At 61.3% G+C, this 27,890-nt stretch overlaps 1 protein-coding gene across 3 annotated transcripts; it reads left to right on the top strand.

Moving 5' to 3' along the window:
- Window positions 1–348: 348 nt before the first annotated feature.
- On the top strand, window positions 349–26,345 carry SORBS3 (sorbin and SH3 domain containing 3). 3 transcript variants are annotated; one of them, XM_062199387.1, is made up of 22 exons: window positions 392–678; window positions 4,342–4,498; window positions 4,675–4,792; window positions 5,991–6,184; window positions 7,979–8,042; window positions 10,849–10,887; window positions 11,216–11,282; window positions 12,676–12,766; window positions 12,952–13,041; window positions 13,140–13,196; window positions 14,075–14,161; window positions 14,577–14,623; window positions 15,004–15,143; window positions 15,250–15,302; window positions 15,422–15,468; window positions 15,583–15,697; window positions 22,098–22,223; window positions 23,093–23,386; window positions 23,717–23,820; window positions 24,247–24,353; window positions 25,609–25,673; window positions 25,769–26,345. In XM_062199387.1, exons 1-21 carry the CDS (start codon window positions 572–574, stop codon window positions 25,668–25,670), a joined length of 2,166 nt encoding a protein of 721 aa, XP_062055371.1. In that variant the 5' UTR covers window positions 392–571; the 3' UTR covers window positions 25,671–25,673; window positions 25,769–26,345. The 3 variants fall into 3 exon arrangements, with proteins under 3 accessions (XP_062055373.1, XP_062055371.1, XP_062055372.1); XM_062199388.1 differs by having other exon boundaries at window positions 396–678; window positions 4,720–4,792; window positions 25,609–26,345; XM_062199389.1 differs by lacking the exons at window positions 22,098–22,223; window positions 23,093–23,386; window positions 23,717–23,820; ... (1 more) ...; window positions 25,609–25,673; window positions 25,769–26,345 and adding an exon at window positions 19,164–19,710 and having other exon boundaries at window positions 349–678.
- The last annotated feature ends 1,545 nt before the right edge of the window (window positions 26,346–27,890 follow it).

Genomic DNA, 27,890 nt, shown 5'->3' with positions numbered 1-27,890 from the left:
TCTAGGACAGCCTACCCTCAACCCATGCCAGCTGTGGAGGCAGTGCGGCCAGGGGGAGGGACTGTGAAACCAGACCCCTGGCTCCGGGTCAGAATCCTGACCCTCATTTCCCCACCCCTCTTCTTAATCTGCGTTTCAAAGAGGAGGGATTATTCTCACTAAATATGGGCATCGAAGGAGGAGCGGTCAGGTTTGCGAATGTTTTCCCTGGCCCGCGCCCCACCAGCCTCTTTCCCGCCTCCCTTCTGTGGGGCCAGATGGGTCGCGCGGAGGAGGGTGCGCTCTGAGCCGGGAGAGGGGGTGGCGCCGCCCAGGCCAGGCCCAGGTGGACAGGCCCCAGTCCACCGCTGAAGGAAAAGGCCCAGGTCTGCGGTCTTCCAAAGCTGTTTACTGAGCTCTCATTCCCATGGAGATGAGGCTGCCGGCCGCCAGGCCCTAGTTCCTCGCCCCCTTTGTGAGAAACAGGAAGTTGGGACCTTTGTCAGCTGGCGGCACCCTCTACACTAAATATTTATCTTGGAGTCCAGGTCAGAGCCCTGGAGAGTAAGAAGCTCGTGGCTGGGCAGAGGGCATGGCCAGGATTCCTGCAATTGGAAGATCTTCAGCCGCACCATCTTTGGAGAACAAGGAAGAAAATGAAAGTGAAATGGCCCTCCTTAGTCCCAAGGAGCCTAACAGGTGGGAACAGCTCATGACCAGGGAAATGGGCCCCTCCTTTGTGTCAGATAGGGGGAGGAGGATGGTGCCGAGGGGCCAGGTGGGAATCCCAGCTTCAGGCGTGTGCCAGGCTCCCCACTCCAGCTGCCAGGCCAGGCAGGGATTCCTACAGGGACCCTATAGGTTACTGGGTACAACCCCCCTGCACAATGCAATACCTGCTTTTACAAAGATAACCCCACCCACACAGACCTGGAGCCCCTGGAGCCTTGGAAGCCTCGGCTCTGCGCTCTGCGTGCATCCGCGTGGCCACTGGCCGCCCCTGGGGAGCGAGCTGGCATGCCGGCCTTCTTCAGCCTGCATGGCTGAGCTGTTTCCGCACAACCCAGGGGCTCTTGGACCCGGGCCGGGGAAAACGTGGCACTAGTAGCAGTATTGGGGTAGGGATGGAACTCAGCTCCATGTCTTCTCTTGAGAACTGAGTGGTGTGCTTGGGAAACGGAAGCACGCGATGACCTCCCACGCCAGCCCCTCCCACAGCAGGTGTGCAGTAAGACTTGTCATCTTCTCCCGACTCCCGATCGACCACTCCCAACGTGGAGTTGAGGTTGATCAATAACTTTGCCTGATGGTTGCTGTGGCGCTCCAGGGTCCCAGAGGCAAGCCGAGGGCTGGAGGTACTCCAGGGTCAGTGTCCACTCTCAGTGCCCAGTCCCAAGCACCCTCACTTTCTGGAAACTTCCAAGAGAGCATGGCTCCTGGGAACCTAGAGCCAGTGGGCGGGGCAGCGGAACAGCGGAAGACCAGGAACATCAAAATAAACAGGGTGTATGGGAACACCGAGACCCTCCTAACCCCGTCCCCGCCCAAGGGACCCCACCCTCATCCTCTCGGGGGCGCGGCACGCCCAGGGGGCCGCTCCCTCGGGGTGATTTCCTCCCGGGGCTTGCACGTGTGTGAGCGTCCGCAGGCCGCCAGGTGCACGCGCACGCGCGTGTCTGACCCGGGCGACGCGGCACCCACTCGTCCCGCGGGCGGCGGGCGGCGGGGTGCTTCCTCGGGTCCTCCAGGCGCCTCCCCGGGGCCCCGGGGCGCGCGGCTCGCTCGCGTTCGGCACTCGCGTCCTGTCCTGGCTCCGCCGGCGCAGAACCTCGTTTCCCACACTCTGGAAATGTCGCTGGAAACTCTGAGTGGCCCTCGCCGGCCCGCCCTCCCCCTTCCCGACGCCAGCCAGCGGTGGGGACCGGGGCGGGCGGCTGGGAAACCAGAGCGGGCTCCCCGGGGACCCTCGGCGGCCCCTCCCGGCGCCGCCTCCCCGCCGGCCCGGCCCCTCGGGCAGGGGGCCACCGGCGTCCCGCGGCGCGGCTCGCCAGGACCGAGCGCGCTCGCGGCCCCGCGGGAGTGAGGGGAGTAGCCGTCGCACACGCAAACTCCACCCGCGCCGCGCCGCGCCGCGCCGCGCCACTCTCACGGTCCTGCCTCCCTCTTCCTCCTCGGGCGCCCAGTCTGGCCGAGCCCCCTCCTGACCCGGTCACGCGCGCCGCCAGGGCCCGCCAAGGCCGCGCCAGGCAGGAGCCGGGCGGGGATGCTCCTGCCCTCCAGGGCGGCCTCGGCCCCCGCCACCTGCTCGCCAGGCAAGGTAGGTGTGGGGGGAAGCAGAGGGGGCGTGGGAGGAGGCGAGGCGGCGGCGGGGGCGGGACCCACGGCCCGTGGCGACGGAGGCGCGGAGCCCCTCCTCCGGGGTCTGGTCCTGAACTCCGCACTACGCAGAGGTGTGAGGTCCCGGCTCCCCTATCCAGAAAGGGCGAACTTGGAGAAAACCCGCCTCGCCCATGTGGACTTGTGGCTGGAGAATACCTGGGACAGCGCAGGGGCCGAGCCCCCCAGGATCAGAACAGCCCCAGGGCGGGGGTGGGATTAGGGGTGGAGCTGCCTGAATCCTCGGAAGAGCCCAGAGATGCCCCCGTGAGAAGCTCTGCCTGCTGTCCTCCGGGCAGAGAAAACTGGGACCCCCACAGCCCCTGCCCTGCGCGCTCCTGAGAGGTGCGTCACGGAGCGCAGAGCTGGGGAGGGACAGATTGCGGTAGCCCCTGAAAGTGGGGGCCGTGTGGGGAGGCTCCTGCGGGGGTCAGCCCTCCCCGAGCTGGCTGGGGCTGGGGCAGGAAGGCGCTGGGCAGCTGACGATGGGGACGGCGGTGCTGAGCCTGCAGCTTGGCCTCCAGGCGTGGCCCTTTGGGGAGGGGTCCGGGCTAGGGCCGCTGGCTCCGGGCAAGCCTGCTCCCTTCCGATCTTCCACTCTTGCCCTGCCTCGATTTCCCCCTTGGAGGAGTCAGGGCAGCAGGAATGGGGTGTGTCTGTGTGTTGCTTTTGGTAGGAGTCCTAATTGGATCCAGCTGGAGAGCGGCCCCTCCTCCAGCACAGCCGTGTCCTGCCCCCCCCCCCCCAGTCAGGGATGGGCACAGAAGGGCTGCAGACCCCATAGCTGGCTCAGAGGCCCCCAGAAGCCAGGGGCTGCCCCCAGCCTGGGCGCTACCCCTGCCGGCCTCCCAGGCTGGAGCAGGAAGTCGGCTCAGGAGAGGAGTCAGCCTCCTCTCAGCCCCCAGGCCCGGGCTGCACGGCTCACGTGACCGCCCACCACACAGGCACAGCCCCTGTGCCCACCCCAGCGCTGCCCACGTGGTCCCCTGGCAGCCTCCCCTGCCCCACAGAGTCATCCCCCCACCCACCCAGCGTCTCCCAGGGAGCCTCCTCGGACGTCACACGCCCATCCAGGATCCAGGTCTGGTTGGGGCCAGCCCTGAAGGTGGCAGAGGCTGGCTCAGTCCAGCAAGCACAGGGGAGAAGGGGCAGTTTCTGTGCCCCAGCCCTTGGCCGCTCCACCCCGAGACCCCCTAGCAACCCCCCTCTGGGCTCCTGGAGTCCCCCTGGCCTCTGTCCGGGGCCAATCAGGGGTGCTGCAGCCAGAGACCACCAAGCAGCTTGGAGGTGCAGGAAAAAGCGTGGAGGGTGTGTGTTTGCATGCACACACCCAAGGGGGCTCGGCCCCACCCCTCCAGGAGCCTGAGCAGGCCCAGCTTTGCTCTCACCCCACCCCTCCCTGGCACCGGGAGTCCGCTGAGTCGTCCAGAGCGGATCACGAGGAGTGGTTCCTGCTGCCGGGAAATGCCCCCCACGCACTGGACTTGGGGCACCACCAGCTGCTTCCCAGAGGCAGTGGGCGGTGGCCTTGCCCTTGGCGGGGCCTTCCCCCTCCCCCACCTCATCCCAGCTGCAGCGATCGCTTGTGCCCGTGGGCAAGCAGATGCTCCCACAGGGCCTGGAGGAGGCAGAGGGAACTGAAACAAAGTCCCCTCTCTGCCTGTGCACCCCAGTTCCCCGTGCCTGGCCCGCAGGCCCGCAGGTCCGCAGGCTGGCCACCTTCCCTCTCCTCCTCCTCCTCCTCCTCCCAGCCCAGGCCTCTCCTCTCCCCTTCCCACCGGGGCCTAACAAGCAGCCCATTGTGCCTCCGGGAGCCGGCACGGGCAGGCTGCAGGCCGGTGCCCACAGTTTCCTGGGTGCTTGAGCTCCCACCCAGCTGGGCCCAGCCCTCCCGGAGCCAGCCCCTCCCCCCGGCCTCCAGGGCTGAGCCGAGAGGGCAGAGGTGGCCCAGGCCCAAGCTGGGCTTTCCCTTCCTCTTCCCCGCAGAGGACACTCGGAGGAGCAGCGGGCGCACCCCGCGGCCTCTGACCTTGACGCCAGCATGCAGGGCGCCCCCTGCAGCCTCGCCGCTGGGCTCAGCCTGGACGACTTCATCCCTGGGCACCTGCGGGCCCGCGTGGGCTCAGCATCCCGGGGCTCACGGGTGAGTACGGCAGCACCATGTGCCCCAGCTGCCGGGGCACCAGCGATCAGGTGGCGGGCAGGGGTGGAGCAGGGAGGCGGGCGAGCTCCACAGAGCGGTCGGGCTGCCGCCTTCCCTCCCTGCCTCATGCAGGCCCTTCTGGGCCCTGAGCGGCCGCTCCTGGCCCCCTCCCACAGGTGCCTGTGATCCGGAATGGTGGCTCCAACACCCTTAATTTCCAGTTCCACGATCCCGCGCCCAGGACCGTGTGCAATGGCTACTACCCACCCAGGAGGGATGCTGCCCGGCACCCAGGTAGATTTGCAGGAAGACCATTCCCGGAGTCCCCGGGCAGGGGTGGGCGGGAACCCTGGGCCCACCATGTAGCACCAGCCTATGGGGGTGAGGTCGGGGGGAGTCTCACAGCCATGAGGAAGTTCCCCAGAGGCTTCTGAGAGCCTGCTGGCCCTGCGAGAGAGAGCCACAGGAGTGGAGAGAGTGGGCTGGCACATCCCTTCTCTCGCCCGCCTCCTGGCAGCGGAAGGAAGTGTGTAGGAGCCATGAGGGCCAGGCAGGGGGAGTAGGGGCACCTCTGGCAGGCCAGGCGTCACTTGGCTTGGGGCTGGACGGGTGGAGGGGTGTGAGCTTTTGTGGCTCCAGGAGGCCTGCAGGTACCCTGGGAGCCTGGCAGCCTGGCTCTGGGGTCCAGCAGAGCCTGGCCCTCTGCTGAAGAGGCAGTGCAAAGGGGGCTTTGTTCACCTAACAAATGATAGTCACGCACTCAGAGCGCGCTGGGCGCCGTGAAGACAGTCCCCAAGCGTTGCCTCATTTAGTCGCTCCATATCCTGGCACAGTAAGGGACGGTGAGGGATGTCTCCGAGTGACAAACCCAAGTGTCACAGGCACAGAGCTGACAGTCAAAGCCTTGTCCGTCTGGCCCCAAAGGCCCCAAGCCGCCGCTCTGGCTGCCTAAGGGGGCTCATGGTGGCCGCGTCTTGGGAAGCGAGCTTCCGACCTGCCCTGAGAGCCTTGTGGGCATGCTGGGCACAGCAGGTGTCACTGAGTCTTGGCCACGGTCACCCTGGGGTGACAGAAGTGGCAGCCGAGGCCCTGAGCGGGTGATTGACATCGAAGTCACCCAGCTGGTGGCACGCAGAGCTGGCATCTGGCTTGGCGCCATTCCAGCCACACCCTGGCTGGGATGTCCCCAGTGTGCTCTACAAAGTTCCTGAACATGCTCGGGATGGTCCCAGGAGAGCCAGAGTGGGTGGGGACAGGCACAGAGCTCGCAAAACAAAATCCGCTTTAGTTCACTGTAGCTAAGAAGTAAACAAACAGAGGCCTGCGCTGCGGCCAGGGACCGGCCGGCTTGCAGAGGCTGCGTCACCGCTCAGACAAACAAATGTTGAAACTTTGACCCCACGGGGCTCGCTGTTGGGAGAAGCAAGGGGGCAAGGCGGGTGCAGGTGGGCACCCCTGCCTTCGGCTAACGCTCAGCTGCCCATGCCCACAGAGCCTGCCTGGTATCAGACCTGGCCAGGCCCTGGGAGCCGGCCCTCTGCCAGCCCGAAGACCCCTGCCTCCCCGCACGCCCAGAACTGGTCAGCCACGTGGACCAAGGACAGCAAGCGCCGGGACAAGCGCTGGGTCAAGTACGAAGGCATCGGGCCCGTGGACGAGAGTGGCATGCCCATCGCCCCCCGATCCGTGAGTCCAGGGACCTACCCTGACCTCCGAGTCTGTGAGCTAAAGCCTGAGGTGGGGAGGGGAGGGCGAGGCGAGGTAGGGGGGCACAAGGTGACAAAGGCTGTCTCCAAGCCATTCCAGACAAAACAGGGATTCAACTACCATGGCCTCCAGGGCAGAGTTCCAGGCCCTCTGTGTTTCTGAATTACACAAGGGCTGTGCTTATGTGGGGGTGGGGTGGAGTGGGGTTTCTTAAGATGTATTTGAAAGGCAGACTTAGAGAAAGGCAGAGGAGAGAGAGAGAGAGAGAGAGAGAGAGATCTTCCATGCACTGGTTCTGTCCTCCAAACAGCAGGAACCAGGAGCCTGGAACTCCATCTGGATCTCCCACGTGGGTGGCAGGGACCCAGGCACTTGCACCATCTTTTGCTGCTTTTCCCAGGAGCATTAGTAGGGAGCTGGATCAGAAGTGGAGCAGCCGAGACTCGAACCGGCACCCATATGGGATGCCAGTGTCTCAGGCTTATTTAACCCTCCATGCCCCTGTCCCCTAGCCCCGGCTGTCAAAGGTGGAGCACCTTAGCCATAGGACTAAGCCAACCAGGGATTCACTGTTACTCCACGCAGCCCCCAGGCCTCAGCTGCTGAGCCCTGAGTGAGAAGCCCAGTGCTAGGGCAGCGTGGAGGGATCCTGGGATCCACCTGGGAGAGGCAGGCCCTGCCCTTCTCCCTTCCTCCCACCCTTAGCCAGCTGTGTGTTGGCACTGGGACGCTGGAGTTGGTACCATACCTTTCCCACCCGACCCAGGGCAGCCTGGAGGCTCAGGTGAGGCAGGTGGCAAGAAGTACCACCCGCTATGGGTTCTTTGTAGAAGCACTAGGAATGTAGAAAAACAAAGAGAAAAACAGGTAAGTCATGGGGAGGCGTGGCACAGCTGTTGAGATGCCACATGGGATGCCCACGTCCCATATCGGAACACCCAGGTTCAAGTCCCACCTCCGCTTCCAGCGCAGCTCCCGGGTGCTCACCCGAAGAGGCAGCAGGTGATGGCTCCAGTACTTGGGCTCCTGCCGCCCATGTGGGAGACCTGGATTGAGTTCCTGGCTCCTGGCTTCAGCCTGGCCCTGCCATAGCCCTAGCTGTTCTAGGCTTGTGGGGAATGAACCAGCAGATGGAAGATCTCTGTCTTTCAAATAAGTAAAAACAAATAAATAAAAGTGGAAGGAACTGTGCTCTCTCTCTTTTCTTTCTTTTTTTTTTTTTTAATGATTTATTTTTACTTATTTGAAAGGCAGAGTTACAGAGAGAGAGAGAAAGAGAGAGAGAGGGAGAGACAGAAACAGAGAGAGCTTCCATCCACTGGTTCACTCCTCAAATGGCTGCAACAGTTGGGGCTGGGCCAGGCCGAAGCCAGGAACCAGGAGCTTCATCCAGGTCTCCCACATGGGTGCAGGGGCCCAAGCACTTGAGCCATCTTCTACTGCTTTTCCAGGTGCATTAGCAGGGAGCTGGATCAGAAATGGGACAGCTGGGATTCAAACTGGCACCCATATGCGATGCCAATATCACAGGTGGCAGCTTAACCTGCTATGCCACAGTGCCGGCCTCTCTGCCTTTCAAATAAGTAAATAAATCTTAAACAAATAAATAAGCATGTTGTGTGATGTTAGGAGCAAGATCCCAAGGGGGACACCCCGGCCTGCACACCGGGGCTCCAGGGGTGTCCAGAGAGGCCTCACTGGGGAGAACGCTGGGGCTGGGCGTGGGGAGCCTGGGAGAGCGGGAAGGTCTGACTTGGTGTTTCTTGGTCGCAGAGTGTCGACAGCCCCAGAGACTGGTACCGGAGGATGTTCCAACAGATTCACCGGAAGATGCCAGGTCAGACCCTCATCCAGGGCCCCGTGCCCAACAGAAAAGGGGTGCTCCCTGCTCAGGGGGCCCTTCCCTCGGGCTCTGGGGAGAGGATGGTCCCGAACTAGGGCCGGACAGGGCGTGCACCCACGCACCGTCTCCCCCGAGACCCTTCTCACTGAGCCGCGGGCTCCGCTGCTCCGACGGGGCGCGGGAGGCACTGAGCAGTGGACAGATAGCGTCCGCTCTAAGTGAGTCCTGCTGGTAGGTTTGCTTTAGCTTCTGGGGTATCCTGTTTCTGGGAGGTGTTTCCGAAAACACTTTAGACATGATAAGATGACACCAACAAGAAAGAGCCAGAATACAGTCCGCCCTGTCCCCTGTGGGTCCGTGGGACCCCGTGGTCTCCAGAGCGCCCCCCTACCCAGAGCACCCACACCGTCTTCCCTGGTGCCCCCCGCAGGTGCTGGAATAGCAGTGTTTTCCTGAGATGCCTTGCATCCCCTCTGGGCTGTAATGCCCCCAGGAGTGGCTGATCTTCCTTGCTGGGCACGGCTCGTCCTCACCACCCAGAATGCAGCCAGCCCTGGGGAGGGCGTGGCAACTGGCCAGGCACCCGCTCGGCCAGCTCGGTCAGCCCTTGACTGTTGAGCACTTGCTGGGTGCCAGGCACTACTGTAGGTGCTCAAGACAAGGGGGAGACCTCCTGGCCATAGCAGGAGGTGGGAGGGGCTTAGGGGAGGCAACGGTGGGGACCCACAACTTCTCCCAGGATGCCAAGTGGCCTTTGAGCCCACAGCTGGGGGAGGAATGTCCAGCAGAGGGCGCTCCCACCAGGAGGAGAAGCCTGCCCCGCCTGCAGGTTCTAGGCCAGCAAGGAGCACCTGGGCGGGGCTGGAGTCACAGTGGCAGGGCCTTTGGGGCCAGCATAAGGGCTTTGGTTTTGCTCTGCAAGAGATGAGGAGCCACCGGGAGGTTCTGAGCAGAGGTGTGTGCTGATGGCGACAGCTGAAAAGGCTCCCCCTGGCTGCCACGTGGAGAAGAGCAGGCAGATGCACTGGCCGTTTGTCCCGAGCTTGGTATGGGCTAGGGAGACAGAGGCCACCATGGAGGCTTTGCTTTGACCCAGGCTCGACACCCTCTTGTCTCAGCCTAGGGCGGAGGCAGTGGACACGGTGGGCGTGGATGGGCTTCCAGGACAGTCCCTGGAATCTGCGGGCGGATTGGACAGTGCCGTGAAGGGGAGGAGTCAGGGTGAGCGTCGGCTTGAGCTGGGTGGAGGCTGGAGAGGCAGGGGCCTGCAGGGGCAGCAAACGCCTGTGTTTTACATCTGCGGGCGCGTGTCTGCCCCAGTCTGTAGTTCAAGGACGCTGGACTCCTCCCAGGAAGGTTCTCCTTCTGCTTTTTAAGATTTTATTTATTTGTTTGTTTGTTTGTTTATTTTAAAAGCAAAGCAACAGGGGCAGAGGGAGGGAGAATAGGGAGTGACAGACAGAGAGAGTCTTCCATTTGTTGGTTCACTTCCCACGTGGCCACAGTAGCCTGGACTGGGCCAGGCTGAAGCCAGGAGCCTGGCACTCCATCTGAGCCTCCTACATGGCTGGCAGAGGCCCAGGCACTCCGGCCGTCTTCCCCTGCCTTCCCAGGCACGTTAGCAGGGAGCTGGATCAGAAGAGGGGTAGCAAGGACTCCGATGTGGGAGGCCAGTGTCACAAGCCCGTTGCAACACAACACCAGCCCCACCCCCAAAGAGGTTTTGACGAATAGTTCGTCTGGTAGGTCTAAGGTTCAGCCAGGGCTGTGAATCAGGGATGAATGGCACAGGTGGTCCCTTGGGACCTGCAGGGGCTCTGTCCCAAGACACCCATGGAGACCCAGATCCATAGCTGCTAAAATGTTGCAGCATTTGCTTTAAATCATCTCTCCGTTACTTAAAACGCCTCGTACCCTGGCCACGCCGCGGGGCTGGCTGCTGCACTGGGTTGTTTAGGGAACAATGACGAGGAAAACAAATCCAAACATGTTCAGAACAAGCACAGAGACGCCTTTCTGAGTACTTTGGCTTAGACCCAGTGGGTTGGGGGCTGGGAGGGGGGAGTGCGACGACATCTTTTAAATCTGTAAGAGGAGATGAGCTGATCTAGGGAGATGGAGAGACAAGGAGTCCCTCCAAGCCCCCCCCCCAAAAAAAAAAAAAAACTGAGCCCCCAGGCACCTGCAGGCTAAGAACTCCAGAGAGGTGTTTCCGGGGCCAGAGCGGAGGGCGATGGTCTGCTTAGAGAGCAGGCGGTGGCCACGCCCGAGGGAAAGCAGGAGCATCCGGCAGGGGGAGCACAGTGTGGGCTGTGGCGACGGGGGTGGGGGGTTCGCGTGGAAGGTGGTTCCTGCAGCGGGCGTGTGTGAGGGGCAGCTGTACCCTGTGGGCTGGGGCAGGGCATCGGGGGAGCGCATCTCTCAGAAGCCCGTGTGCAGAGGACAGAGGGAGCCCAGTCTGCCTGACATCCCCGGCTTGCCTGCGAGTGAGGGCAGGCCCGCCGAGGTCAGCAGAGGGCGGGTGTGGGAACAGAGGGGAGGGGCGGGAGGCTTTGGGCCCGGCGCCGCTGCCCGGTTGGCTCGCTCAGGCCCTCAGTCTGCCAGAGGCATCTCAAGCCCTCCTGAGGGCTGCCCTCCTAATTCCTCCCCTCCCTGGGACATTCTTCAGGCCCTGACTCAGCTCTGGGCCCCATGCTGCCGGTGGGAGGGAGGGAGGCTGGGAGCGGCCCAGGCGGCCTCCTAGGGTGCCCGGCCCTGCCTTCTTCCCCATCTGTGACCTGGGCCTTTTCCATTCCTGCAGACCTGCAGCTGGACTGGACCTCTGAGGAGCTACCCAAAGGTGAGGGGGTGCGGGCACAGACGCTCCCAGGTAGTGTAGCCAGACAGGTTCCTGTAGCTCCTGTCCCATGAGCTCCTGGGCCCCTGGGCGTGGTTTCTCTGCACTTTTCTCTGCTCATCTGTCAAAAGGGGGACAGTACCCACCCCAGAGTTGTGTTGCAGGTTTAGTACAGGGTGTCAAGATGTTGGGACAAAACCCGGAGTGCCACCCAATCCCCACAAGCCGGCCACCGAGGAGCTCACGCTGGTCACGGGGGCCGGAACCGGACGTGGCCACCCATCCCAGCTTCTCCCACCTTCAGTGCTTTCTTCCCGTCTCTCCTCTGCAGACCCCCGACATCCAGGGCCCCAGCAAAGACCCAGCTCCAGGCCCAGCCCAGTGGGGACTTCCAGCCGGTGAGCAAGGATGGGGCGGGCACTGCCCTGCAGGGACTGGTGCCCCCTAGTGGTCACAGCAGGCACAGCTTGGCACAGGCCAGACAGTGTCTGGGTCAGAGACCCCTCCCCACTGCCAGGGCCAAAGGCAGGTGTGTGGGGGGGGGCAGGATCTAGAACCCTGGTCAGGAATGCCTGCGACAAGTAGGTGCTCAGCAGGAAGATCTTGTTCGTCATCCTGTAGGTCCGCAGGTCACCCAGGGGTAGGGGGAAGGGGTGGGCGGAGGTGGGGGGGGGGGCGGGGGACAGAACCATGCAGGCCCTCTACTTCAAAGCCTGAGGCTGCAGAGAGAAGAGCCCCACCAGGAGTGAAGGAAGAGCTTTCTGTACTATGCTGGCCACCGGGGCCATGGAGGGGCCCAGCCGACCTCGGGGAATGAGGAGCCTCGCTCTCAAAGTCAAGTCCATGACTTTCTTATTTGCCTGCAGCTCAGTAGCACGGCCCTACCTGACCCGTGGCTGCTGGCCAAATCAGTGAGGCAGAGATGCAGAGCGCTCAAGCTTCGGGCCCAGAGATCTGGGTTCAAGGCCCCGTGCGCTGCTCCTGGCCAGGGCACCCTGGGTGACTCCACCCATCTGAGCCTCGCTGTCCCTGCCACTTCAGCAGGGGTCACGAGGCGACTGTGAGGAGTCAGTGGAATGGTGTGGCTCGCACAGCGCCATCCTGCACAAACACCAGCAAGAGGCGGGGGCATGGTGATGACCGGAGCTGGTTCTGGAATTAGGAACACCAAATTCCATATTCATGAGCAGTCTTGTTGTTCCTAAAGTCAGAACAGCGTCACAGCCAGCGGACGCTGATCTCCGGTCAGGCAGCTCCCCCGCTTGCTAAGCCGCGTGCGGTGGCTCCACTGGCTCCATGTAGCCACTGCTACAGAGACGTTGGGAAAGTTAAGGCAGCCAGGGAGGGGTCCCCGGAGGAGAGCTGGGGTGGACGTGACCGCGCAAGTGCCTCAGTGGACACAGATGAGGTCACCAAATTCAGTGCCTTCAGGGAACCGAGGCCCACGGAGCAGAAACGACTTTCCCAGGGTGCCTGGGTTTTCCCTGGGACAGGATTGCAGCCCTGTTCCCGGAGGTGGAAGAGCACTTGGTGATGGGAGCCCGAGGCTTTGTCCAAGTTGCACAGACAGCCGTGGCCACGGCCACGGCCACAGCCACAGGCCAGCAGGAGGGGGACGGCCTCTCACGGGGCACACGAGTGTGTCAGGCCTTCATTCCCCAGCCCGGCCACTCTGGGCATTCCCAGGAAGGGGCAGGGGGCAGGCAGAGCAGGTGGAGGCGGGGCCGGGTGCTCACTCCTGCCTCAGTTTCCCTAAAAGGGGCCTGAAGAGACTTCCTTCCCTTTCTCCAGGAAAACCTGGGACCACACTGGAGAGCTACCGAGAAGCACCTACACCTGCAGTCCTGGAGTGTCCTCCTCTGGACCCCAGCCCCCAAATCAGGTAGCCCGTCCGCGCAGCGTGCTTCCCGGCTCCCCTCTGCTGGCAGCACAGCGAATGCCCTTGCAGCTTGAGTGGAGGGGAGGGGGGAGCACTAGAGGGGTCAGAGAGGGTGGGGCAAGGGCCCGGAAAACCTGCCTTGTGAGCCTGGCCCGTCTCCCGAACAATGCCCATGGACCCCCATCCAGGTACCGGTACCCAGATGCCGGGAGAAAGACAGCGTTTGGGCAGAAGATTCGTGGAACCAGTTTCTGCACGAAATAGAGACTGGGCAGAAGGTGAGTGCTGGCCTGGGCCTCTGGGAGCGGACGCGGGGCCTTGGCAGGTGCATTTTGGGGTCCCCCCAGCCTCTGACACGCCCTCCCCTCTCCTTCAGCCAAAGAAACCCCTGGTGGACAACAACCCTGTGGAGAAGCCCTCCCAGCCCATCGAGGTGAGTGCTGGGGGCAAGGGGTGGGGAGACTGCGGGGTCCCGTCACAGCTCGCCTCTGCTCCCGGCACGAGCACTGGGCCTGGTGTCCAGTGGGCACTCTGTGAACACACAGCACGGAAATGTTTGGTGGTGGTGTTGTTTTTAAGATTTATTTATTTATTCAAAAGAGTTACCCAGAGAGAGAGAGGCAGAAAGAGAGAGAGAGAGAGGTCTTCCGTCTGCTGGTTCACTCCCCAGTTGGCTGCAGTGGCCAGAGCTGGGCCAATCCAAAGCCAGGAACCAGGAGCTTCTTCCTGGTCTCCCATGTGGGTGCAGGGACCCAAGGATTTGGGCCATCTTCCACTGCTATCCCAGGCCATAGCAGAGAGCTGGATCAGAAGCGGAGCAGCCGGGACTAGAACCGGCGCCCATATGGGATGCTGGCGCTTCAGGCCAGGGCATTAACCCGCTGCGCCACAGCGCCGGCCCCAGAAACTTGTGTTGACCAAATCAGGAGCCAAGAAGGCAAGCACTAGCGTGGACTGCGACTGGCAGAAGTTCTGGCAGCAGATTTGCTCTCTAAGAAGAGGGAAAGGCTGGGCCAGGCAGACAGGGGCACCCCGGGGGAGGAGCAGAAGCAGCAATGGGGTGCACCTGTGCGTGGTGCTGAGCCGCAGGGCCCCGCAGTGAGGCCAGGCCTCAGGAGAGAGAGCGTGGGGGCCCTGGGGCAGAGAAGGAAGGTGGCAGGAAGGGGCTGTGTCTGCAGCCTGACACACGGAGCCCCACCTCCCTGCAGGCCGGCAGGCTAGGGGCTGGCCTCGCACTCACACGCAGGCTCCCGCATCAGACCTTTGGCCACCCCACCCCCCCTCACTGCCCAAGTGTGTCCCCACCCCCAGGTCTTGCTGGAGAGGGAGCTGGCCAAGCTGAGCGCTGAGCTGGACAAGGACCTGCGGGCCATCGAGACTCGGCTGCCATCCCCCAAGGTACCAGTTCCCTCCGTGAGATGCGGCCGCCGTCACCCGCGCTCCGCCCCGGCCAGCCTCAGCCCGGTCTGCGCTCTCTTTCTCCGAAACTTCAGGGCGGTGGCTTTCCCAAGGGACCCCTAGCAACCCTGCCCCGCCAACTCCACGTCAGCCCGCCGGCTCCCCGCCCCACGCCGCCCCGCCCACTCGGGGGACCCCCGACCTCGGGGCTCGGCTGCCTGTGGCCCGCGCGCGCCTTCCCTGTCCGCGCCGGGGCTCCGGCCTGCGCGCGGCTCACTCTAGGACCCCGCGTCCCCGCCCTGCCCGGCCCTCCTTCCCTCCCGAGCCGAGCCGGCCGCCAACTTTTCCGGAGCGGCGGCGGCGGCGCTACCGAAGGGCCCCGAGGTCCTGATCGTGCCCGGTCTCCCCCGCACAGAGCTCGCAGGCGCCCCGACGGACCCCGGAGCCGCGGCCCGCAGCCGGGTGAGTGGCGGGCATGGGGGCGGGAGGAGGGGGTCTGTGCGGGGGTGGGGGTGGGGACGTGGCGCCGAGTGGGGCGAGGAGGGCCCTCGACCCGCCCCTCTCCGCAGGGGGCTGCCCTGTCGCCCACAGCGGGCGGCCTGCCCCAAACCCAGGACTCCAGTGGCGGCTCAGGGCGGCCAGGGGAGCCCCGCCGCTCCCCCACTCCTCCCCGCGCGCCGGCCCAGCTGCTGCCCGCCCCGGGCCTCACCCTTTCCCGGCCTTGGCCACTGCTCGGGAAGTGGGACATCCTGTCCGGAGCCCCGGACCTGGGAGCCGCCTTAGGGCGAGCGGGCTGGCGTGGGACAGCCCCGCCCGGCTGCTCACCCCGTGCCCCTGCGCAGCGCGGCCTCCGCCTGGAACTCCAGCACCCTGCATGCGTCTCACCTGGCTTCCTCACGACCCCTGAGCCCCCACAGAATGGCGGATGGAGGAAGCCCTTTCCTGGGGCGGAGGGATTTTGTCTACCCCTCCTCAGCCCGAGGTGAGGCCCGCAGCCAGCCCAGGCCAGATGTGTTGGTGTGCCCGTGGGTGGCAGGAGGGTCCCCGCCTGCGCCCCGGGCATGTCCTCAGCCGGTGCTCTTCCACAGACCCCGTGGCCGCCGACCGAGGGGGCAGCCCCGCCAGGAGGGACGAGAAGAAGGTGAGGGAGGCGCACCAGGGTCAGGCAGCCTGCAGGGAGGGCATGGGGGGGCTCCCAGGGACAGCGGGTCCCCATCTGCCACCCGACCGAGGCACCGCTCTGTCCCCTCCCCTGCCCAGAGGAAGGCCGCCCGGCTAAAGTTCGACTTCCAGGCGCAGTCCCCCAAGTAAGTGCCGACCTCTGCCTTCCCCCGCGGGGGTGGGGGAGGCGGGCTGCACCTGGGGCGCAGGAGGCCCGGCAGGGCCAGGGCTTGCTGTGACGTCCGGGCTGTGGCCTGCAGGGAGCTGACTCTGCAGAAGGGTGACATTGTCTACATCCACAAGGAGGTGGACAAGAACTGGCTGGAAGGGGAGCACCATGGCCGACTAGGCATCTTCCCTGCTAACTACGTGGAGGTGAGCCCGGGGGACTGGAGCCGGCAAGGGAGGGCCCGTGGGCTGGGAGAGACACCCCGGGTTTCCTGGGCTGTGACACCGGGAGCCCGGGACCTTGCCTGCTGACTCTCCTTGGCCCTCTCACCGTCTGGCCCAGTGCACGGACTGCAGGTAGCCAGGAAATGTTTGCTATTTGTGGGTGGAGCGCAGTCCATGGGGGGGGGGGCATGGGGGGGGTGGCCAAGTGACCCAGCTCCTAAACCAGAAGCCATCCGTGTCCCAGGCTGTCACCACTCAGAAGCCATCTTTCCAAAGTGTCGTTGGGAGTGATTCTAATTGCAGATAATGAGAGTGACAGGTGTAACAGTTTGCAAATCATGTGCACGTGGGTCGCCTCTTCCAGGTCTATTACCCACTCACTGCCCGGGCGTAATGAATTGTCCCCATTTGAAAGACAGGGCTTCTCTCTTTGTTAACAAAAATTTATTTGGGGCTGGCATCCTGGTGTAGCAGGCAATGCTGCTGCCTGCGACACTGACATCCATATGGATGGCTGTTCAGGTCCCGGCTGCTCCACTTCTGATCCAGCTCCCTGCTAATGCACCTGGGAAATCAGTGGGAGATAGCACAAGTGTCTGGGGCCCTGCTACCTCTGTGGGAGACCTAGGTGAAGCTCCTGGCTCTTGGCTTGAGCCTGGCCCAGCGCTGACCATTGCAGCCAACTGTGAAGTGAACCAGTAGTTGGAAGATTCTCTCTCTGTTTGTCTTTCCCTCTCTGTAACTCTGACTTTCAAATAAATAAGTCTTTAAAAGTAAATCAATAAAAAAAGATTTATTGATTTAGTTTGAAAGGCAGAGTGACACACAGGGAGAGGGAAAGACAGAGAGATCTTCCATCCGCTGGTTCACTCTCCAGATGCCTGCAATAGCCAGAGCTGGGTCAGGCTGAAACCAGGAACCATCTGGGTCTCCCATGTGGATGGCAGTGGGGACCCAAGTACTTGGGTCATCGTCAGCTGCCTCCTGGCACTTCAGCAGGAAGCTGGATCAGAACCACGGAGTAGCCAGGACTCGAACCGGGCACTCGGTGTGGCATATGCGTATTCCCAAGGCAGGAGCTTAACCTGTGCACCACAGTGCCCAGCCCACAGGTGAACTTTCTAAGGTTTGGTAACAAGTTGTTAAGTGGAAACTCTAGAATCTGAACCCAGGATTTTCAGTACCAGAACCAGGTTCTGGGCTTTCTAGCTAAGGTTACAGGTTTTCTTTGGGACTAGCATTTGGGCCTTTTAAGCAGTGTGAGCTATCTAATTTATGGACATAACGTTGTCCATAATGTTCTCTTATTGTCTTTTAATGCTGGTAAGGTCTGTAATGATGTTCTCTCTTTCATCAAGGTTTATTTATTTGAAAGGCAGAGTGATGAGAGAGAGAGAGAGAGAGAGAGAGAGAGAGAGAGAGAGAGAGGTGTCTTCCATCCACTCTGGAAGCTGAGCAGCTAGGACTGGAACCAGCGCTCTGCATTGCCAGCAGCAGTTTAACTCACGGCGCCGCAATGCTGACCCCTCTCTCTTTCATTTTTGGATGAGCAATTTTATCTTCTCTTGTTCTGGCTAGAAATGTACTGATTTTCTTGATCTTTTCAAAGAACCAGCTTTTGAGCTCATTGATTTTTCTCCATTGTTTGCTTTTTATTTCATTGGATTCTTATTTCCTTTCTTATGCTTGCTTTAGGTTTAATTTGCTCTTCATTTTGTTTTGTTTTTAAGATTTATTTATTTATTTGAGAGCAGAGTTAGACAGAGGGAGAGAGAGAGAGATCTTCCATTTGCTGGTTCACTTCCCAGATGGCCACAATGGCTGGAGCTGGACCGATCCAAAGCCAGGAGCCAGGAGCTTCTTCTGGGTCTCCCACGCAGGTCCAGGGGTACAATCACTTGGGCCATCTTCTACTGCTTTCACAGGCCATCATCAGGGAGCTGGATCAGAAGTGGAGCTGCTGGGACTTGAACCAACACACATATGAGGTGCCAGCACCACAGGCACAGGCTTAACCTACCATGCCACGGCACCGGTCTTACTGGTTTCTTTAAAAAAAAAAAAATACTTTTTTTTTTTTTTTATTTGAAAAGCAAAGTCAGAGAGAGAGAGAGAGACAGAGAGAGATCTTCCATCCACTTGTTCACTTCCCAAATGGCTATACCTGCTGGAACTGGGCCAGGCTGAAGCCAGGAGCCTGGAACTCCATCCTGGACTCCTACATGAGTGCAGGGGCCCAAGCACTTGGGCCATCCTCTGCTGCTTTCCCAGGCGCATTAGCAGGGAACTGGATCAGAAGTGGAGCAGCCGGGACTGAAACTGGCACCCATCTGGGTTGGTGGCATCATAGGTGGTGGCTCGATCCACTGTGCCAGAATACTGGGCCCCCATTTTCTGTTTTTTTTTAGGGTGAAAATTTGGATGATTAATTTGAAACTCTTTTAATAAAAGAATTTAATGCTATGAATTTCCCTATCAGTGTTGCCTTGGTTGCATCCTACATGTTTGGATTTTCAAAAGGAAATATGTGTTGTTTTATGTCTGTGAAAGGCAAAGAAACAGAGCTTGCCCATCTGATTGACCCCCCAGATGCCTGCCACAGCCAGGGGTGGGATGGGCTAAAGCCAGGTCAGAGCTCAGCCTGGTCTCCCACGTGCGTGTCGGGGTCCCATGAACTTGAGCTGTCACCTGCTGCCTCCTGGGGTGTGCACTAGCAGGAAAACACGAGGAGGGGAGCTAGTGCTCAAGCCTGGGTGCTCCCAGGGATGCAGGCGTCCTGTAGGGCGTCTTAACCAGCACCCCGGGTGTCTGCATCCATGTTTTTTTCTCATTCAACTTGAATCGTGTTCGCATTTCCTCTGTGACTCGCTCGTTGATGATGGGGGCTTGTTGATTTAGGATCTTGATCTGAGAGGCATCATTAGGCCTCCCCCGTCCGCACAGTGATCTCCAGGGGCCTGAGATTTCACAAAGCACGAGGGGACTTGAAAATGTTCGTGGAAGGGGCCGGAGCTGTGGCATTGCAGTAAAGCTACTGTCTGCAGTGCCGGCATCCCATATGGGCGCTGGTTCGAGTCCCGGCTGTTCCACTTCCAATCCAGCTCTCTGCTGTGGCCTGGGAAAGCAGCAGAAGATGGCCCAAGTCCTTGGGCCCCTGCACCCATGCATTAGACCTGGAAGAAGCTCCTGGCTCCTGGCTTCGGATCAGCTCAGCTCTGGCCATTGCAGCTATTTAGGGAGTGAACCAGTGGATGGAAGACCCTTCTTTCTCTCTCTCCCTCTCTGTACCTCTCAAATAAATCGTTAAAAAATGTTTGTGGAAATTTTGAGTTAAAAGATAAAAATAGGGGACAGCATCCTGGCACACCAGGTTAAACCACTGCCAGCAATGCCAGCATCCCATATCGGAGAAATGGTTCAAGTCCCAGCTGCTCTGCTTCCAATCCAGCTCCCTTCTAATGCACCTGGCAAGGCAGCAGAAGACAGCCCAGGTTCTTGGGACCCATGCCACCCACATGGAAGACCCCGAGGGAATTCCAAGCCCTTGGCTTTGGCCTGGACCTGTCTATCTCAGACGTCGCGGCTGTTTGTGGGAGTGAACCAGTGGATGCAAGTTCTTATCTTCCTCGCTCTGTTTCTTTCTTGTCGCTCTGCCTTTCAAATAAATAAGTCTTTTAAAAAAGAGAAGAATATAAAATATAAACTTTATTTCACAACATGAGCTCCATCGAGTGCAAGCGCTGTGTGTAACTGAAGCACCAGCCATTGAGTCCGTCTGACGGTCCTGGGAACCCAGCCGTATGAGTGCAGCCTTTCTATGTCATTAAAATGGCTTAAAAATGGGTGCCCTTAAAGGATTATTTTTTACAAGTGAGAAACAAGAAGTCAGAAGGCGCCAAATCAAGGCTTTAAGGTGAGGCCAGTGCTGTGGCGTAGCAGGTGAAGCCACTAGTTGTATCCTTTATGGGCACTGGTTTGTGTCCCGGCTGCTCTTCTTCCAGTCCAGCTCTCTGCTGTGGCCTATGAGAGCAGTAGAAGATGGCCCAAGTCCTTGGGCCCCTGCACCCACGTGGGAGACCGGGAAGAAGCTCCTGGCTCCTGGCTACAGCCATCTGGAGAGAGAACCAGCAGATAAATGGAAGAACTCTCTCTCTCTCTCTCTCTCTCTCCCCCTCTCCCTCTCCCTCTCCCTCTCCCTCTCTGTAGCTCTGACTTTCAAATGAATAAATAAATCTCTTTTTAAGAAAAAGACTTCAGGGTGGATTTTCTTTCTTTTTTTTTTTTTTTTTTTATTTAATTGACAGAGTTAGACAGTGAGAGAGACAGAGAGAAAGGTCTTCCTCCCGTTGGCAATGGCTGCCATGCCGATCCGAAGCCAGGAGCCAGGTGCTTCTGGTCTCCCATGCGGGTGCAGGGCCCAAGCACTTGGGCCATCCTCCACTGCCCCCCTGGGCCACAGCAGAGAGCTGGACTGGAAGAGGAGCAACCAGGACTAGAACCCAGCGCCCATATGGGATGGCAGCGCCGCAGGCTCCCCAGTGAGCCAAGGCGCCGGCCCCTTCAGGGTAGATTTCTGATGGTCTCTTCTGGGGACTCAGGAAGTAGTCTGGTGTGGCGAGAACAGGAGTACGGCGGGGATGGAGAACTCTCCCGGCTGTTTGTCTCCTCACGCCTCGACTTTCTCTGAGCAGCTCTGAGAAAGCAGATACTGCCCGTCTGTGCCCTCCCCCACCCCCAAAAGCTAAACAAGCAAAATGCCTTGAGCATCCTCAGAAGTCTGTTGCTATAACGTTCGCCCTGCGCTGGTTCACTCGTGCTGTGCCTGGACCACTTGTGCCGCTTGGTAGCCGTGGCTTTGTTTGTGCTTTGCCTTCAGGATTGTACGTTACATCGCCTATTCCAGTTCTTCCCCTTGTTTAAAATGTCCATTGAAAGCTCCGCTCCTGGCCGCGGCTGACCTGGGCACAGCGGTGTTGGTGCTCAGCCAGTGGACGGGTTGATGCACTTCTGTTTTCTTGGTTAGACTTCTATCAGTGGAACCAGTGAGCTGTCTGTGCTGTCGGCCACGGTTTCTTTGATGAATCCTCGGTCCAAAAATGATCGACTTTGCCTCGCCCTTGCCGTGGGTGGCTGCCACTGTGGGCTCCGTCTTTGGCATCTCCCGCCTTCTTCCATGCGACTGACAGATGGAGTAGGATACGGTGCACACTAGGGCCCTTCACAAAGCTCGTGGGAAATGAGCTCTGTGAACTGCCCATCTCTTCGGGGCCGTCGTCCCGTGAGCTTTCTGTAAAGCACCAGTGACGTCACCATGCTTCTGCCCAAACCTCACCATAAGTTTGAGGTTTGTTCTCGTGTCAGCCTGAGCAGCTTCCGTGTTGTGCTGATAAAGACTCTCATCGTCTCATTGTCTCACACTGGGTCCTGTCTGGACGGGTTAGGACAAGTTAGCGTGAGTTTTCTGGAAATCCCTGAGTGGTGTTTTCTGTGAATTTTGTGAAGAATCTACATATATACAGCATTCCACCCTGTCCATTATCTACCCGTTAGAGTGAAACCAGGCCGGCGCCGCGGCTCAATAGGCTAATCCTCCGCCTTGCGGCGCCGGCACACCGGGTTCTAGTCCCAGTTGGGGCGCCGGATTCTGTCCCGGTTGCCCCTCTTCCAGGCCAGCTCTCTGCTATGGCCCGGGAGTGCAGTGGAGGATGGCCCAAGTGCTTGGGCCCTGCACCCCATGGGAGACCAGGAGAAGCACCTAGCTCCTGCCTTTGGATCAGCACGGTGCGCCAGCCGCAGTGGCCATTGGAGGGTGAACCAACGGCAAAGGAAGACCTTTCTCTCTGTCTCTCTCTCTCACTGTCCACTCTGCCTGTCAAAAATAAAAAATAAAATAAAAATAAAAACAGAGTGAAACCATTGATTGTACGGAGCGGGGGACGCAAAGAGAAATGGGGGGAGGGGCTGGGCACCTGGGTGGGCGCGGGCAGAAGGGGAAGAGGACCCGGACTCCTGACACAGGGGATGCATGGTCCCCACAAGTGGTCAGAGGTGAAATCCTCCGCGTTCCTGCAGACCAGGCTGCTGCCTGCTCCTTGCAATGCTTGTTTCCTTCTGTGATTCAAGTTCAACTCCTAATCCGACTGGCTTCCGCCGTTTGCACTCACCATCCTGCGCTCCACACACCTCTCCATAACCCCCTCTCTGCCTCCCCCGGCTGTGCCTCATCCCTGCCCCCACCCCACCCCCAGGGCTTGTGTCTCACGTCCAAGTCTGGGGTCCATCGATCCATCGATGTCTTTTCTGGCCTCGCTCCCCCAGCAGCCCTGTGTGTGCCCAGCTGATGCCCAGGCTGAGTCTTGGTCATGGCCCCTTCTTCCCGCAGGTGCTGCCCGCAGATGAGATCCCCAAGCCCATCAAACCGCCGACCTACCAGGTGGTGGAGTACGGAGAAGCCGTGGCCCAGTACACCTTCAAAGGGGACCTGGAGGTGGAACTGTGCTTCCGCAAGGTGAGCCGGGCGGGAGGCGGCGGCCCGGGCTGGGGGCAGGTAAAGACGCAGCAGTCTGTACTGTAGGGCGTTTTCTTCAAAGAGTCAGGTGGACCCAACTCTGCCAGCGTCTCTCACTTTCCCCGATCTCCTCGGGTGTCTGTTCCTTGACTGAAGCCATTTCAGAAGGAGATCATGAACGGGTGTGGGTGTGCTGTGCACCTGCAGGTTGGTAGGGCTGCAACAATCATAAACAGCATCTCTTTTTTTAAAAGATTTATTTATTTATTTGAAAGGCAGAGCTACAGAAAGGCAGAGGGGGAGAGAGACAGAGAGAGAGAGACTTCCATCTGCTGGTTCACTCCGCAATGGCCAGAGCTGGGCTGATCCGAAGCCAGGAGCCAGGAGCTTCTTCCAGGTCTCCCATGTGGGTGCAGGGGCCCAAGCACTTGGACCATCTTCTACTGCTTTCCCAGGCCATAGCAGAGAGCTGGATGGGAAGTGGAGCAGCCAGGACTTGAACTGGCGCCTATATGGGGTGCGGGTGCCGCAGGCGGCAGCTTGACGCACTACGGCACAGCGCTGGCCCCATAAACAGCATCTTTAAAAGAAGCAGATGGACGTGGCGGATAGACAGCGAGGACTTACTTGCAGACAGGGTGCTTATCAGACTCCCAGCAGCCCCGTGTCCACATGTCCATACGTGTTCTGGGCTGTTGCTACAATTTTTTTTTTTTAAATTAGAGATTGTGTTGAGAAAGCTTGGAGGATGCTGGGCTGGAGAGCAGGGAGCTGGTCTCCCATGGGGCAGCCTCGGGCAGCCGAGAGCGCCTCCCCAGGAGAAGGAGGATGTGGGCCCTGCTGACAGCAGCCCCCCTCCCCCCAAACAGGGAGAGCGCATCTGCCTGATCCGCAAGGTTAACGAGAACTGGTACGAGGGCCGCATCACTGGCACCGGGCGCCAGGGCATCTTCCCCGCCAGCTACGTGCAGGTGTGCCGCGAGCCCCGCCTGCGGGTCTGCGAGGACGGCCCGCAGCTGCCCGCCACCACCCGGCTGGCCCGGCAGCCCGGCTCCCCCTCGGGGCCACACAGCCCGGCCGACCCCACCGACTGGGGGGGCCGCACCTCCCCCCGCCGCACCAGCCTCTCCTTCCCCACCCAGGAGTCCAGACCGCAGGCTCAGGTGAGGCCGCCCCGCGGCACAGCCCCCCTGCCCCGGGCCCCTGGGGTCCCCTCTCCCCCTTGCAGCTGCGGCCTGGCCCTCCTCAGCCACTCTATCCTGGTTGGCCCGCGTCTGCCTCGGGCAGGGACCTGGGTAGAGCTGGGCAGGACGTAGCGAAGCAGGTGGGCTTGAAGGGAGAGGATCGCAGTCGGTGGGGAAGAGAGGGTCGTTGGGTCTGGCGTGCAGTGGAGGTCCCTCTGTTCTGGGAACCCGGCATGGCCGGTGCCCCGCCCCACCCCGCCCCCACCCCATCCCTGCCCCCTCTGACCCTCCTCTCCTGGGCACCCCTAGAGCCTCAGCACCCCTGGGCCAGCGCTGTCCCATCCTCGAGGCTCCAGCCGTCCCCTGGACTTGGGGGCCCCCGCCCCCCACACCACTCAGATACACTGGACCCCGTGAGTACCGCATGTGGGTGGGGGCATTTGGTCTGGGGCCTGCCCAGCAGGCAGTGCTGAGTACACGGACCCCTGCATGGACTCGGGAAGCCCCCGCTAGGTCTGCTTGTCTTCGCCAGCTTCTAGGCCGTGGGGGCAGGCGAGCAGGTTTCTCATCTGGGGGTCCCCGACCCTCCCCTGTCTTAAACAGGGCCCCCAGCGTTCCACCTTTGGGGCTGCAGCCCAAGGTCCCTGCAGGGAGGATTGTAGCCCCGGGGGCTCCGAGGGGGGGTGGCTTGGGTGGTCAGGAGGGGCTGTGGTCCTCGGAGCTGGCTGGGGGCTGCAGAGTGCACAGAGGGAGGGAGTGTTGGGAAGTCCCCGGGGAGGGGCAGCCCTGGGGTTTGGGCAGGGGCCGCCGGCCGCGGTGCATGATGGCGTCTCCTGCAGGTACCGGGCCATGTACCAGTACAGGCCACAGAATGATGATGAGCTGGAACTCCGCGAGGGGGACCGCGTGGATGTCATGCAGCAGTGTGACGATGGCTGGTTTGTGGGTGCGTGGGCAAGGGCCGGGGGTCCACGGGGTCCCCATCGGGGAGCCGGGAGAGGGGGTGCTGTCCCGCCAGCCAACGCCGCCTCAGCACAGACCTGTGCCTGCCCAGCTCCCCCCAGCTCCCACGGGCAGGCCTGACCCTGGACCCTCGCCCCAAACCAGCACTTCTCCAAGCCCCCAAGAGAGGCGGGGCCAGGGACAAACCGGCAGCAGCCCGCCGTCACTGAAGGGGTCTCTGTGGAGCCAGGGCAGGGTTCCTCAGCCCCTGGGTGCCTGTTCCTCCCCCTGCACCCTTCTGCTGGGGGGAGGAGCAGGTGTCACACCTGCTGTGCCCCGCCCCACCCCAGCCGGCCCCTCAGGACTGGGCCATGGCAGCACCTGTGCCCTGGCCCCGTTCAGGGTTCCCATGGCCTCAGCTTCAAAGGCTGTGTCATCCCCCAAAAGAAGACGGTGGCCCGTAGAGCCCCTGCCGCCCCACGTGGGCTCCAGGGCCTGAGGTTTGGGGGGGCTGCCTGAGCAGGGGTGGACACAGGGTTGGACCCGTGGCCTGGCAGCCACACCTTTCTGATGGGAGTCCTGCTGAGCGAGGCCTGGACACACGAGTGGTCATGAAGCTCCTGGCCTGGGGGACACTTCATACAGCTTTGCCAAGGGGCGTAGACAAGAAGTGCAAGATCCCATTGGTAGCATAATGGCCACAAGTGCTTGATAACCACCTTGGGCCATGTGCAGGTCAGGGAAGGCTTCCTGGAGGAAGTGGCTAAACAGGGCCTGGAAGGATTTGGGAGGCAAAGGTGAAAGGGAGGGCGTGGGCTGCTTCCAGGTGCCAGCCTAGAGGGGAAGACCAGGAGCCCCGGTTTACCCGAGCCTCTCGCCCTGCCCCTCCGCGGTGCTCCTGTGTTCCAGCTGAGAACACAGGACCTCCGAGGCTGCAGCAGGGCCGAGGCCCGGGTTGTCTGGGTCACTCGGCCAGCCTCAGGCCCTTCCTGCCCGTGTCTGGAATGACAGCGCCTGACCAGGGTGCTCGCTTACTGACTGCGTCCCTCCTCGGATTGAGCGAGAGGTGTGGCTTTGCCGCGCTGCGGGCCTACCGCTAGGGGGCAGGCATGAGGCAAGCGACTCAAACCCCGCCCTGCTCCCACCCTGGAAAAGGGACTCCACTTGCAGTTCAGGGCACTGCCAGGAGGGGGCGGAGCCTCCCCCCAACTCCCAGCCCCTGGCATCCCGGGCAATGCTGTTCTCTTTTTCTGTTGCAGGTGTCTCCCGCAGAACTCAGAAGTTCGGGACATTCCCTGGCAATTACGTAGCTCCGGTGTGAGTGGTGTGTATGGGAACCATGGGAGCCGGCCAGGATGGGGCGGGGAGCTGTAGCCCTTCAGGACGGGGAGAGAGGACCGCCACTCCCTCCTCCCCCAGGACCTGCGCTCCCAGCCTCTGCGCACACCCCGGCAGCCTTTCCCTCGGAGCCCCCGGAAGCCCCTGGACTGGCTGCCACCCACAGCTTACAGGCATCCCTACAGCCCTTTCATCCCCCCTGTCCCCAAATACAGAGGTCTGCTTTGAAGTGGAGACTGTTGGCAGGCCTTATTGGGACCAGACCCTGCGTCCCCTAGCCCCATCCTACTGCGCTGCTTCCTCTAACAGGGGCTGGCTCCCAGCTTCACCCCCATGGGGTCCCTCTAACAAGGACCAGCTTTCTAGCCTGACAGAGACCAAAGGCGTCCGGTCTCTCCAGCTTGCCTGCTGGCCTCTCTGCCTTCTTGCCTCCAGCTGAGCCTGGGAGCCAGGTGGGAGCCAGAGGCAGCCCCCTCTGTAGGCGTCTGAGGCCTAGCCAGAGGCCTCCTCGCCCTGGGCCTGAGCTCCACACCGCCCCCTGCTGGCCCGACCCAGACGCTGCACAGGGGACACTCACTTTGCTAGCCTCCTGCCTCCCAGCTCTCCCACCCGACGCCCAAGTCCCCTCTGGAAGAGAATGTACAATAAAGCTGGACTCCGGGCACCTTGCCTCCAAGTCTCTTTGCTGTGGGACAGGCGGCAGAGGCCTGGGGCCATGGGACTCACTGCCACAGCGGGCTGCGCTGGGAAGGAGGCGAGACGAATGCTTGCGTGTGTGTGTCAGAGGCACCGTTATCGGTTCTGAGGATCTCAGCCCCCAGCACTGGGCAGCTGCTGTCCCCGGGGTGGGGGACGGACGCCACAGACGCCGGGGCCAGGGCTGACCGTGGGGGAAACCAGCGACGGGACTGAATGTGGCCTCATTCGGCTGTTTTGCTTCTGGGGCCGCCACTGTGGGGCTGATGGCTGGATGATATCTGTGATTCATCCCAAACGTGATCTCCGAGAGGGGCGGAGAGATTCCAGAGGTTGCGTGCCGTGGGCAAAGGTGCAGGCTTAGCCATCGCTTCCGTCCTTGGATTAGTGAGTGAAGGAAGTGTGGCTTTGCCCGGCGGAGGTCCTGCCACTAGGGGGCGGGCACGAGGCAAGCGCGACAAACTGCTAATGTTTTTCTTCTGGGCGCTCCATTTCCATTTTGAGCCATGGGCTGTGGGAAGCTGGGAGTGGTGGGCACAGCCAGCTAAGGCAGCTCTTCCCGCCCCTGGGCACTTGGAAGCGTGGGGAGTGGCGGCCCCTGTGGGTGTCGCCTGGGCCCGGCTGCTCGCTTCCCTGCTGTCAGCGCCGTGCACTCTACTGGAAGCGTGGCTGACGGCTGCTCATGTGACCTGCGTCCAGAAGGGACAGAACTCGGGGTTCCGAAGTGCCGGAGGGGGGCCGCCTCTCTGCACGAGATCCACCTGGTGGGCAGACATTGCTCGTGTGGCCGCCCTTGGAGAAGGAAGATGGTGCACGGGCTCAGGGACTTCCCGGGGCTGGGTTGCTTTTCTGGTCTTCCCGGCACCCCTGGCGTCTAGACCTGCCACTTCAGGCACTCTAACCCCAGGTGGGTGGGACGGGCTGCCATGAAGGGTGGGGCCTGGCTCTGTCAAGGTGGAGGGGAGGGGCCTGGCCCTGGCAGGTTCCTGGAGTCTGGGAGTGGCCGCCCCCGCCCCCTGCGCTGGATTAAACAGCTTTCGGAATGAAACCCACGGGGCCTGCTCCACCCAGCCACGCCCGTCCTCACCACCCTCACCAGGCTGGCTTCTCAGGTGCCAAGGCCAGCCCAGGCTGGACGGTGTCCAGGCACTGCTGGCCTGTCCCCTCCTACTCTGTTTATGTTCCCTGGTGCCCTCGTATAAAACGTAGCGGGCTTGAGGCTCCTTCCTTCTCGCAACAGAAAGCAAATCCACCCCCTGTCTGTGCTGGGGCCCGGGCTCCCCTGTAGCAAACAAACCTTGCGCCTGGGGCCGCCCACTGCCGCGGCCCTGCCTGTACGATGGCCACGCCTGTGCCCCCACCTGACATGAGACGTGAGGGCAGAGGAGAGCCAGGCACACCGGGAATAGCTCACCCCATCCGAGACGAGGGCCAGAGTCGCCCCCAGCAAGACAGCCCTCCTTGTGTACTGCGGGGGGTGGGGGGGGGAAGCTCCACCGACTTGGTG

The sequence above is a fragment of the Lepus europaeus genome, chromosome 8, assembly GCF_033115175.1.
Source record: "Lepus europaeus isolate LE1 chromosome 8, mLepTim1.pri, whole genome shotgun sequence".
Taxonomy (NCBI): Eukaryota; Metazoa; Chordata; class Mammalia; order Lagomorpha; family Leporidae; genus Lepus; species Lepus europaeus.
This window is presented reverse-complemented; position numbering and strand designations above follow the sequence as displayed.

Excerpts from the sequence above, each read along its gene's own strand:
- SORBS3 (XM_062199387.1), top strand. The coding sequence starts at position 572 with ATGGCCAGGATTCCTGCAATTGGAAGATCTTCAGCCGCACCATCTTTG. Across the intron at positions 15,144-15,249 it reads CTACCCCTCCTCAGCCCGAG|ACCCCGTGGCCGCCGACCGA; the intron begins GTGAGGCCCGCA and ends GCTCTTCCACAG. Across the intron at positions 15,698-22,097 it reads TCCCTGCTAACTACGTGGAG|GTGCTGCCCGCAGATGAGAT; the intron begins GTGAGCCCGGGG and ends TTCTTCCCGCAG.